Source organism: Zalophus californianus, chromosome 1 (assembly GCF_009762305.2).
Source record: "Zalophus californianus isolate mZalCal1 chromosome 1, mZalCal1.pri.v2, whole genome shotgun sequence".
Classification (NCBI taxonomy): Eukaryota; Metazoa; Chordata; class Mammalia; order Carnivora; family Otariidae; genus Zalophus; species Zalophus californianus.
The window spans coordinates 2,515,551-2,528,473 of record NC_045595.1 but is presented as its reverse complement, the minus strand read 5'-3'; the positions used below and the strand labels follow the sequence as shown (position 1 = coordinate 2,528,473).

The following is a 12,923-nucleotide window of genomic DNA, read 5'->3' as shown; positions in this document are numbered from 1 at the left end:
CTTTGTGCCCCAGCGGCTGACCCGCTGCGGCTGGGAAGAAAGAGAGTCGAGCGTAAACAACATCAACAGCAGTAATAATAATGATGGTAAGGTGGCAGTGACGAGCCCGGAATTGGCCAGTTGATAAAGCTCCCCCGTGTGGGTTAGTGCGGGGGAGCCCCGAAGGGGAGACTCAGGGGACACTGGCCCCTTTAAGAGCTTCCCCCTCCCCAGCTGGGCGCTGGCCCGGCCTCCCCTTATGTAAGCTGCCCTTGCATAACCTGGTTACATAAGGAAGCAGGGAACAGGCTTGTCCATCCGGCAGCAACCTGTCCCGGGCCGTCTGTGGGGCCGGGCCTGGGGTGCGGGAGCGCCGAGGCCACCCAGAGTGGCCACCGAGTGCAGCCCCGTTCAAGGGCCCCTGGGGATGCCCCAGACTCACAGACGCGGTGTCCTCTGTGTGGGCAAGCGAAAGGCTTCCAGTCTGCAAGTGGGCATAGGGCCGCTCCCATTGCTCTGAAGGTGAGACTGAGCCCCAGAGAGGGCCAGTGAGCAGCCCAACGCTTCCCAGCCCCGAGCGGAGGACGGAGGTGGCGTGGCGGGCCTGCGGTGAAATGTGGATGGTGTGGCCTCAGCTTCCGAATTCCTCCGCAAAACGGAGCTGCAGGTGGGGCCTTTCTCAGCAGGGCCTGGTGTGCAGCTGGTACTCCATAAATGCAGCCCTGGGCCCAACTCAGCACTGGGCAAGCTCTAAAAGCCTTTTAATTCTATTAACCGGCTTGCCTCTTGGCAGTACCCACGGCCACTGCCCTGCTCTACCCTGAAGCCACAGGCCCTGAGAGAGGGGAATGCCCGGGGCTCAGGTGCTGTAGGACGGCCCCACCAGCTCGGGAAGAGTGCCGACTGTATACCACATTCTGGCCCAGGTAACTGTTCTGTCTGCCCGACAAGCCCCAGGCGGACGCGAGGAGCCCCAGAGACAGATGGGGAAACTAACTGAGGCACTGAGAGCTGGGATTTGTCCGAGGTCAAACCCAAGCCCTACCATGCATGCACTGTCTCTGTCCCCAGGCAGGCCCCCCCAGCCCCCGGTGCCCCCCCCGTCTGACTACGGGAGCCCGGGGGTGTCTGGGTATGGCACCCCCCCCAACATACACACATATCAGTTCTGCCATCTTTGGGAGGGGTGTGGCTCGGGAGTGGAGGCGGCCCCTCTCCTTCCCCTTCTCTCTGGGCACTGGCCCTTTAAGGCAGCCGGCTGCCAGGGCTTGTCCCGGGGTTACCCCAAGGGGCGGGTGTGGTCAGGAACAAGGGGCCCATTCAGCTCCTGCTGCCACCTCCGGGCAGCCCACAGGCTGGCCTGGGTGGGAGGCAGGGAGGAGACTGGCAAAGGCAGGGACAAACTCGGGGCGAGCAGAGACAGAGACAGAGAGACAGAGACAGAGACAGAGACAGAGACAGAAACAGGCACTAGGAGAGAGACAGAGAAACGGAGATGGAGAGACAGAGACCCAGAGAGAGACACCTGGCCTCTTGGCTGCACCACCTGCCTCCCTGGTTCCCCTGAATTGAGAGTTTGAGGCCAGCCCAACCCCTAGCTAGGGTGCAGCCCCCAAAGGTGCTCCTTGAGCCCACTGAACCTGGTGCCCACTCACTAGCACCAAAGTCCTGTAAGCCCAACGAGGGGATCCTGGGACATTCTGGGGAGGTCCCTGTCACACCTCAAACAGCCCCTTCCCAGGGGACCATTGTGGGCCCTCAGATCTACCAGACCTCTGCCTCTTAGCTATGTGACCTCAGGCCAGTGGTTTTACCTCTGGGCCTCAGTTTCCCCAACTGTTAAATGTGGGATTAGGCTAAAATGCAACAGTGCCAACAAAACCGAACATCTGCTGATCGAGTGTAAGTTCGTGAGCCCTTGGGAGGCCCACAAGTGCCCCAATGCGCCAACACACTCGCATGTAACTCTGCCTCCCATCAGGTGTCACAGTCTCAAAGGACAGCCACTGTCTTCAACTGAGGACCCACTGAGCACCCTTCCAGCTGTGGGCAGGAGCTGCTCCGGTGTCCCCTGGCCCCATGACAGCCTCCGGAAACACACCCAGGGTTCCATGTCCCCAGATCCAAAAAGCAACAGACATCTACTGGGGATCAAATGAAATCTCGATTCTTATTCCTGGGACTACCTGGTTTTAGGTTCTTCAAAGTCACATACCCCCACAAAATGCTCCCAAACATCTCGCCCCCAACTGGGGCCCCCATCCAGTCGGCTGCCCCCAAGAAGGCAGCCCCTACCTCCGCCAGTCTGGAGGGAACCTCAAAGAAACTAAAACCTGCCTCCTTCCCCTCCATAAGCATCTTTTCTGAAATATTCTGCTCAGTCACCTGGTCTTAGGACAGACTTCCTCGACTGACCTGAGCTTTCCGGATCTCTGACACAGATAATTCTAGAACCTATCCATGGGAGTTCTAGAACCCAGCTCAAGAACATTCCAGAGCCTGTCCTTGGGTGTGCAAACGCCCAATGTGAGGAATTCTGGAAGCTGCCCCCAGTGCTCAAGAATATACTTAACGGGTTTCTTGAGTATTTGATGAAATCAATACTTGACTGGAGAAGTGCTGACAGGTTTCACAGTTTGGGAATCCTCATACTCTTGAGAACCCAGCTTGGGTATATGTGAGATCTGTTTCCAGATGTTGAAAAAAACTCCCCTCGAAGAATGCTAGAACCCGCCTTCAGGGTGTTCTAGAACCCAACTCGCAGAATTTTGGAGCTCATCCCTTAGTAAGCAAAAACCCAACATAAAACATTCTGGACTCTGCTTCTAGACACTTAGGAACCCACCTCAGGAATTCTAGATCAAGGGACCAGCTTGCTGACAAGGCTCTAGAACTAATTTCCTGGGTCATTAAACAGCCCAACCTCAAAGAATTCTAAGGCTTCCCTTAGCACAGCGGTTCTCAACTGGGGTGATCCTGGTGAGGGACATCTGGTGATGTCTGGAGATATCTGTGGTTGTCACAACTGGGAGGGGGCTCCTGGTATCACGGGGGTGGGGGCAGGGATGCTGCTTGGCCCCCACAGTGCCCCGGATGCCCCCACAGAGACTGGTCCGGCCCCGATGTCAGCAGTGCTGACAAGAAGAGACTCTGCCTTTTTATAATCAAAAGCCCCATGGTTAGACCTTCTAGAACCTACTCCTTGGATTTTCAAGAAACCAGCTGGGGAATTCTAGAATCCCTCCTTACATTCTCATCTATCCAACTGGGAGCAGATTTGAGATCGGCCTTGAAATTGTCTAGACTTCAGATGCTCTGGAGCGGAGCCGCCCGATCCATGTGTGGCTCTGAGCCCTGACACGTGGCTGGTCAGAATCGGGGTGTGAGTGCAACACACACACTGAATGCCAAAGACTGAGAACAAATAAAATAACGTCAAACATCTCAATAACTTGTTCATACTGATCATGTGTCAAAATGACAACATTTTGGATGTCCCGGGTCAAACAGAATATGTAGTTAAAACTAATTTCCGCTGTACACTTATACTTTTAAGTGTTGATACCAGGAAAAAAAAAGTGAAATTATTTATGTGGCTCACACTGTATTCTACTGGATGGAGCTGTTCTGAAGCTGGCTTAGGAGAATTTTTGTTGTTGTTGTTAAGCAGGCCCCACACTCAGTGCGGAACCCTATAAGGGGCTCGAACTCACGACCCTGAGATCAAGACCTGAGCGCAGATCAAGAGTCGGACGCTTAACCCATTGAGCCCCCCCAGGTGCCCCCAACCTAGGAGAATTGTAGAACTGCCTGGATGGTGAAGATCCCAGCTCTGAAGATTCTAGAACTCAGGCCTTGGGAATTCCAGAACTTGCCTCCTGGGGGGTCTGGAAGCCACCTCAGCTCTGGCATTCTAGAGCCCCCCTCCCCACATGCAAGCCATTTTCCCTGAGCCCCAGGTTCCTCCCCCCACCACTTCCGCCTCCCAACACCCCTCCAAGTCAGCCTGGAGCACAAGATGGGACAGGATGGACCAGAGGAAGGGCCCTTATAGGGCAGCCCAGGGCAATGCCCCCCCAGGCCTCGGTTTCCCCATCTGGACAAGACACGCCGTGTCCCCATATGCCCCCTCCCTCATCCTTCACAACTCTGACCATCTGTGACTTCCTGCCCACACCCAGCTGGAGGAAGAGGGGCTGGCCTGGCAGCTGGCTGGGGGGGGGGGGATGCCAGAGATGTCCCTAGCTGCCCTCAGCCTCCCCTGGGCTCACTGGGCAGAGGGCCAAGGTGGCAAGTGCAGCCCCGCCATGCCGGGGATGGCCACCACAGGTGCAACATGCTGGCTCCTCGGGGAGCCGGGCCCTGCCCCGCCGGGTGGACGTGTGGACCAGGGCACTCCGCAGGGCGGCCTCTGGAGCCTCCTCACCCCTGCCTGGGCTACAGGGGTGCAACACCGCCTCCAGGGGAGCACTTACTCACAAACGCGCTCCCCCCTTCTGAGCGCTCAGCACGTGCTAAAAGGTTGCTTTCTCAAAGATGCCGTTTCCGTTTCCATCACCAGACACTCCCTACGCTCATTTTGCAGAAGAAACAGAAGTAGAAAGATGGGCACTAACTTGCCCAAGGCTGCCCAGCGGGCCAGAGGGCAGAGCTGGGACGGGAACCGCAAGCACGTTGAGGGTAATAATCACTGTTATTATATCACCATAGCTGATATTTTTATGAATTATTTATCGTGACACGATACATATAGAATACGTTACTAGTTATCATTAACGGCAACAAGTAATTGCTTCCGTGAGGGTAAAATACACAGCATAAAATTCACCATCATAACCGTCTCTAAGCACACAGCTCAGCGGCGTGAAGCACACTCACCCTGTCCTGCAGCCACCCCCACCCTCCGTCTCCAGAACTTTCCATCTCCCCACAGGGAGACTCTGTCCCCACGAAGCGCGGATTCCCCACCCCCTGCCCCAGCCCCGGCTCCCACCCTCTCCTCTCTGTCTCTGTGGACGGGACTCCTCTGGGGACCTCCTGGGAGTGGGGTCCTCCTGCGGGATGTGTCCTTCTGGGTCTGGCTCCTCTCACTGAGCCCGGTGTCCTCGGGGCCCGCCCACGTCGTGGCAGGTGTCAGGGTCCCTTCCTAAGGCAACATATCACTTTCGAGTGCTTACTGTGTACCCCCATGTTCTAGCACTCTGCATGCATTCCCTAATTTAACCCCACAGGGCCTGGTGAGGTGTGCACAGGATGCTCTTATCACGCCCATTCGAGAGGGAAGGAAACTGAGGCGCAGGCAGTGACGTCACTTACCCAAGGGCCATGCAACACAGGAGGCATAAGATTTGAACCTGGGTTGTCTGGCTACAGACCGCGCCCCAGCACTGCCAGCGCCCCCCTTGGGCTCCCGGCCTGCTCTGTGAGCAGAACCCTCACCTGTTGGGTGTCTCTTTGCTGCTGACCATGAGCCTGGAGGCCTGCCATCGCTATAAATACGCCGTCAGCTGGCGTCTGGGCCTCACCCCTGTGCAGCCACCTTCCCTGCACAGACAGACGGCCCGTACACCTGGCTGCCCGGCCCCGGGGGAACCCAGGCTGCCAGAAGCCCCTCACCCCTCCACCGCCCAGACACCTGGAGTGGGTGACACGGCCGGCTGCCAGTGGAGAGCCCATCCTGGGTCACAGGTGCCCCCGTGGGCTCCCTGGGTGGGAAGAATGAAGCCCAGGGTCTCAGAGCAGAACTGAGGTTCCCCCCCCCCCCCACTGACTGTCTCCTGGGGCTGGGGAAGAGGATCCGGGAAGGGACCGAGCATTTATTTAGTGCTTCCTGTATGCTTTTTGAGGATCACTGCCTCTGGTCCTCAGTGCGGTGGACGCAGTTCTCATGCTCCCCATTTATAGATGGGAAAACCAAGGCTGGAGACGAGAATGCGTCTCACATGGCCTGGAGCAAGCATGGACACAAACTGCCGTCCGGACCCAGGGTGCGCTTGATGGTGACCCTGGCCCCCAGGCTTAGTCACGGTGGGCTCTTCAACACAGTTCACCGCTATTCCTTCATTTATTCACTGTGTATTCAGCACCAACTTTTTTTTTTTTTTTTTGTAATCGGCAGCACAACTGGGAGGGTGTGGATGTCACCTGGTAACCTCCAAAGTGTTTTTCAGGTTTTTTTTCCTTTCAGGGTTTGGAGGACTCAGGATCCTGTGGGTTCTAATTCTGCTCTGCCTCTCAGGGGCTATGTGACTTTGGGCAAGCGGCTGACGGTCTCTGGGCCTGTTTCCTTACCTCGTGCATGGGAGAAGGTAACAGTCTGTCTCTCGCAGGATGGTGGAGAGAATTAAATGAGCTAAAATGTGGGATGAGCTCAGAACCAGGCTCGCAGTGTCTGGCACACGCAATATGTGTTTGCTGCTGCTGATGTTGCTATTGCTTGCTTCCCGCTTCCATCCAGCAGGGCTCGGGGACCCTCCCTGGGGCACCCTGGGGAGCCCCTCCAGCAGCTGCAAGCTTCCCAAGCCGGCCCCTGCCCACAGCGCCATTCTGGGAGGTTGGCACCGCACAAGGCGGGAACGGGAGGCTGGCCCGCGGCAGCGTCAGCAGATGGGCACCATCTGGGCTGGCGGCTCGGGGCGGGCTGGCAGCTGCTGGAGCGGGCGGGCCTGGCAGCCCCTCCCCCGCCCAGCCCTGGCACCGCGCCCGCCCGCGCCTCAGGTTTCTCAGGCCGCCGGAGGGGGTGGGGAGGCCTGGCTGGGCTTCAGGGCTGGGCCAGCGGCTTCCCTCTCTGGGCCCTGGTTCTTCCAGGCTCCCTCCCAAATGCAAGGCAGGTGGAGGAGGGCCGGGCTTGCCCGCTCCTGGCCTCCCCATCACCCTCACCGGGAAGCCACGCGGCAGGCCTCGCCTCCCCCTCTGAAGGTCCCCAGAGGCCTTCCTGCTCTGCTCCTCAGGCTCTGGGCCATGCCGGCCCCCGGGCCTTTGCACTGGCTGTGCCCCCATGCCTGCCGCACTCCCGCAAATCCCTCTGTGGCTCCCTCACTTCCTTCAGGCCTCATCCCAAGAGCCACCTCCTTGGGGCCTCCCTCCCTCCTCACTCTCCTCAGTCTGGGGCGCCCCCCTCCCCACCCCTCTCCACACCCTGCCCCTGCTTTGTTTTCCTGCCGCTGTCCTTATTCACTGAACTGTGAATTGTCGGTTTCTGGGACCCCCACTCAGTTGCACCCCACCCACTGCACCCATTTAGCAGGCAGCCCCCTGTGCCCCAAAGCAGAGCTCACATCATCCCCTCATCATGGTCCCCCCCTCCAGCTGGCCCCTAGGCTGCCCCCAGGGCACACACTGAGGCCAGCCCCTGGAATCAGGGCCCTAAGGGCTCCAGATGGATGCCTGAGGCAGCCAAAGTCAGCCCCAGGAGGCGCCCCAGGCTCTGACCGGCCTGGCAGCCCCAGGGGTGAAAGGGCCTTCTCAGATCTCATCCCCATGCCTCCAGCCCTCCAAAGAAACCTGAGGATGGAGGGCTGGGAGCACCTCTGTCCGTCCACCTGACCCCCAGGAGAGACGGCTCCCCCAGGGGCTGCCAGGCCTGTCCTAGGACGGGGCAGGGCTGAGTGTGGTGCTTCCATGCACGTCTGTCTCCGGCTGTCTGTCTGTTCTGAGGAGCCGTATCTGATGCACCAGCTGTCTCCCCATCTGACATCGGAGGTGCTAGCCTTGCAGCTGGAGGGGGCGCCCCACCCCAACATCCACCCTGCATGCACATCCCTAGAGCTCCGTCCCCAGCCTCCTCATCAAATCCCAGCAGCGCTGGTTGAAGGGGGTGCTGCGCTGCGGCCCAGGCCGCGACCCCCTCCAGCCCTGGGACCCACAGACAGAAGGAGGGGGGTGGCGGGCGGCGAGCTCTCTCCGCTGTCGGACTGACACCTGCCTGACCAAGAACAGAGATTTCACTGGGACCCAGAACGAGGCTGGGCGTCCTGGAGGGCAAACCCAGCCCACGGGAGCCTAGAACACGGCCCCAGCCCCGAGGTGCCAACAAGGCTGCCGGGCTGCCACTTTGTACCCCACGATTCACCTCCCCCCTCTTCCACCACCATCCGGGGTGGAGGGCTGGGGGCTGTCGTCAACAGCAGCTGCCTGCACCCACATCCCCCCCTCTGCCCTCCCTTGGCTCTGGGACCTTGGGCAGTCAGGCCCTGTTTCCTTCGCCGGCCCTGGTTCCTCACCTGTGACATGAGTACAACAGCGATTCCTGCCTTGCTGGGCTGTGGACAGAATGGGAAAGAAAAAATGCCCAGCAGAGAGCAAGTGGAGTTAGGAGTTAGGGTTCTGAAGCATACGCAGGAGTCTTCCACACGGGAAAGGCCTGCCTGGCATGGGGAGCAACAAGGCACAGGCATGGAATTGGCAAATGGTAACCGTGATCAGGATGATAGCGGGGGTGGGGGGGGGAGATGGGGGTAAGAACAGGGGCCCGAGGAGCCCTCGCCCCGAGCCTGGTGTTTCCTCATGCCCCCGTGAGGGTTGTCTGTTGAGCACTCACCACGGGGACCCAACCAGGCAGCTCATTTGAGCTTCCCATTTTAAAGGCAAGGAAAGAAAGCACAGAGAGGTTCAGCGACTTGTCTCGGATCACCCAGCTGGCCAGCAGCTGAGTCGGCTTGGAATCGGCCCTCCCCTCACGCCCAGCCCAGCTGCGGCTGGGTCGGCCGGGGCCAGTTTGAGCAGGGGTTCCCCGTGGGGATGATGGAGCCCGCTGAAAGCAGGGGCGGGCACGGCTTTGACCTTCCCCAGCCCGCGAGCGAGGAGGCCGATCAGACTGGCTGGCAAAGGCATGGCAGTGGGGCACAAAGGTGTCTGGGGAAGCCTGGAGGCCCAGCCTGCCTGCTGAGCCGAGGGGGGAGGGGGCCGGCTGGGGGAGGGGAGGCGCCTGGAGATTGTGCTGACACCGGCAGAAAACTCGCTTCAAAATTTTATCAGCTCAGCGCGGAGGAGGTGGGGGCAGGGCCAGGCTCAGAAGATGGAAGTGGTGGGAGAGGCCTGGACCAGCATGGTAATGCGTCTGCAGCCCCCAAGGCCACCCCTGCCCCCTGCCCGGGACAGCCAGTCACCTTGTCCACCCCTCTGCCTCCTCGGTCCCTAAGGCTGCTCTGCTCCCAGCCCCAGTGGGTTTGTGACTCATGGGTGGGGGTGGGGGCAGAAGAGGGTCAAGGTCAAGGAACCAAGGTCAAGACGGGGAAACCGGCCCACCTCTCCCTCCCACACACCCTGGAGACTGGGAGCCCTACAACCTCATCTAATCCTTACCCCATCACTGGGAGAAGTGCGGCGGTTACCCCCATTCACGGAGGAAACAGAACCGTGATGTGTCCAAAGTCACACAGGCTGCAAAGGGCAGGGCTACGCGTGGCCTCTGGGCAGTGAGCCCTGAGTCTGTCGCCGCTAGACACCCCCCCACCGCCCCTCCCACAGCCTTCCTTCCGTCTGTTTCTGGTAGTGTGCACCTGTGGGATCTGCCGGGGCTGGGCTTGCAACCTGGGTGTACCCACTGGACACACTCATGCAGCCCCCAGGTATGTACCCACATGTGCGCCAGACTCAGCCCGGCGGGGGGTGGTGCTGGTGGGGTATGCGACACGTGACCATTGGGTTCTATGAGCACACCTGACTCTGTCCACACTAAGACACTCCCAGCTGACACCTGCCACGTGGCAGACCAGCGTTCACATGCTACATGCATGATCTGGCGACTCCCCCGGGGGCCTCATCCAGCTAGGGACTCTGATAACCTCCATTTGACAGACGGGGGAAACGGAGGCCCAAGGTGGACACACAGCCAGGAAGCAGCAGGGCCCACCGCCCTCCCAGCCAGGCCCGGCCCTGGGCCACCAGCCCTGCTGACATCCAGAGGCTGGGCCACACATCTGCCTCTACATCTTTGCCCAGGCTGCCGACCCTCTGGGACACCCCACACTCAGCACTGTCCAGCCACCCCGTAGAGCTCAGCTCTGCCGCACCACTTTCTCCAGGAGGCTGCCACGGGTTTCCCCACCCTCACAGACCCTGCTGGCCTCCATGTGGGGCACTAACCATGGAGCCAGCAAACACCCAGCTAGAACAGCCAGAGCCAGGGACACAGGGGACCAGAGAGGGTGGTAACCTAGCCAAAGTCACACAGCACCCAGCTTCCCACTCAGCACAAAGGTGGGACCTGTCAGGCCTCTGCTGAAGGTCTGAGAGTTGATCAACTAGCATTCACAGCACCCAACTCCAGGGTTCTTTCAGCTTTTCCTGGGGGGGGTACGACTCTCTCTGCCATTGCTCCCTGTCCTGTCCTCACCCCTAATTCCCAACAAGGCCTTATGTTGCCCCTCGGGCCTCCTGGGACAGGGTCTCATCTCCGGAGATCTCAAGGGCCTGCCTCTTACCTTCAACCCCCTGGACACACCGCCTCCCCGTTCAGACTCTCCTTGAACCCTACCTCTTCCCCTTAGACCTTCACAGCACCGGTGCCTGTCCCGCTCCAGCGCAGGCCGGCAGGCCCCCTCAGCCCGCCCACTGCACCTGCCTCCCGTCTCGGTCCCCACCTGAACCACCACCCCAGCCGGACGCGCGAGTGGGCCGCCTCCCCCGCGCCACGGGCCCCCCCCCCCCCCGCGCGCACATCTCCCCCCCCAGCCCCGAGACCCTGGGCGCGCGCGCCCGCCCGCCTCACCTCGCTCGCGCACGAAGTAGGCCAGGTAGAGGTCGAGCTCCTTGACCGCCACGCCGATGTGATGCGGCTGCACGCAGAGCACCGGGTGACCGCATTGCGCCGCCTTGACCAGGCGCTCGCCGTCGGTGCTCTCCAGCGGGATGCCCTTGAAGAGGATGACCATGACCAGGTCCAGCCGCCACACCTTGTCGGCCTGGCGCAGGCAGTCGATGCGGCGCATCTTGCCCTTTTGGTCGGGGTTGGAGAGCACGCAGCCCGGCGCCTTCTTGCCGGTGATGGCCAGCACGAAGTCCTCGCGGCACTCGGGCCGGATGTCTTTGCGCAGCTTGGCCAGCAGCCGGGACGCCCACTTCTGCTTCACCTCGGCCTTCTCGCCCAGCAGCTCGTCCTTCACGGCGCGCTCCTCGTCCTTCGACATGCGCTTCTCGTGCTTCTTGAAGTACTTGCGCTTCCGCGCCTGCAGGTTGAACCAGGTGTAGGCGAAGGCGCGCACGTGGGGCAGCAGCGCCTCGATGAACGGGTGGAACTCATCCTGCAGGCGCGAGAGGCCAGAGGTCAGGGGGTGCTGGGGACCGTGGGCCCACTGCCCAGCCCGGGAGACTGAGGCCTGGGGGCCCCAGGAAGACCCCCAGGGAGGGCCAGGCGCCTGTGGGCAGGGGGTGCACTGCAGACCTGCTCACCTCCTAGGGAAAACTCGAGGCCAGAGGGGACACCGAAGCGTATGGGGGAGAGGCGTGAACTCCTTGCCCGAGTGGGGAAAGTGGGGAACCTGGGGCTTGGACTACGTGGGAGGCGCAGGCCAAGGCAGAGGTTCATGGAGGGCTGTCTTGAACTCCAATGTACAGACAGGCCAAGCTGAGGGTGCCCAGGTGCTTGATGGGGGCTAGCCCATTGTACAGACGGGGAAAAGTGAGGTCAGGAGAACGGGGATGTTATGGCCCTATTTGCTGTCTAGTAGGACGGGGGGGGGGAGCGGCAAACCCCAGTCTGAAAGCCTCTTAATGAAGACGATGAGTATTCCATTCCATTGCAGCTACTCAACTCAGTGCCGTATCGCCAAACTAGCCCTAGACATGACACACAGATGATGGACATGGCTGCGTTCTGATAAAACTTTATTTACAAAAACAGGTGGCGGGCATTGGGCCCCAGGCCTGTAGTTAGCAAACTCCTGCACTAAAGTATGAGCTCCAGGGGCGCCTGGGTGGCTCCGGCGATTAAGCGTCTGCCTTCGGCTCAGGTCATGATCCCAGGGTCCTGGGATCGAGCCCCGCGTTGGGTTCCCTGCTCAGCGGGGAGCCTGCTTCTCCCTCTGCCCCTCCCCCTGCTTGTGCACGCTTACTCTCTCTCTGACCAATAAATAAATAAAGTAAAATAAAAATAAAGTATGAACTCCAATGTCTAGAGCAGGGCCAAGCATACAGAGGCTGCTGGATGGCTGCAGGAGAAACCAGGCTCTGAGAGTGTCCCTATCAGCAAAGAAAGCTGACACCGGATTGTGGGGGGAGCAGTCTGAGGGCTGCCTCTACTGGCCCTTGGCACAAATTAAAAAAATGAGGTCTAGGGGGTCATTCCCATAGACCAGCTGTGCAGAAAGGCCCCGCAGAGGTCCATGGGCCAGGACTAGGGCAGCCTAGATGTCAGAGGCTGCTGGAAGGAGAGGCTCCTGCGCAGACCCACTGTAGGGGCTGAGAAAGCTGAGGCCCAAGAAGGCAAGAGATCAGAATACACGAGAGAAGGGGAGTTGGCCTTGGGAGGTTCAGAGCTGGGGAGAGGGGCCCCTGGGGCTGCCCCCCGACATACCCATTCAGACGGAAAATCTGAGGCCTGGGGAGGCTCTGAGGCCTGGCCAGACCTGTGACTTCAACCCCCGCACCCCCCATCCATGCCTAACTGGTGTTGCTGGGAGGCCACAACACCCATTTTACAGATGAGGAAACTGAGGCCCCAAGAGGAGGGGACCGAGTCATGAAGGACATAGCCCTATCCCCATGAGAACAGCAGCAGCCGTGGCCGGGCCCCCCCGAGAGCAACACGGTGTCATGGGAGACCCCTGCCCCCTCCTATGGGGGTGGGAGGGCTGTCTCATCTCTCCGCTTCTCATCAAGGGGAACCAGCTCTGCAGAACATCTGGGACCTGGTTTCTCACCCTCCAGGAGAAAGGAAGACAAAGGGAACCTTGGGCCCCACGTCTCCGCTCCTGCCGGGGCCGTGCGGGCTTCCAGAACAGGAG

General features: G+C 60.1%; 1 protein-coding gene across 4 annotated transcripts in view; it reads right to left on the bottom strand.

Annotated features, from left to right (window-relative positions):
• Positions 1-12,923, bottom strand: part of NFIC (nuclear factor I C) — a 69,798-nt gene that overhangs the window by 42,610 nt on the left and 14,265 nt on the right. For all 4 annotated transcript variants that reach the window (XM_027582936.2, XM_027582935.2, XM_027582937.2 and 1 more), the window contains exon 2: positions 10,691-11,222. In XM_027582936.2, coding sequence (XP_027438737.1) covers positions 10,691-11,222 — 532 coding nt within the window. The remainder of the gene's footprint in view (positions 1-10,690; positions 11,223-12,923) is intronic.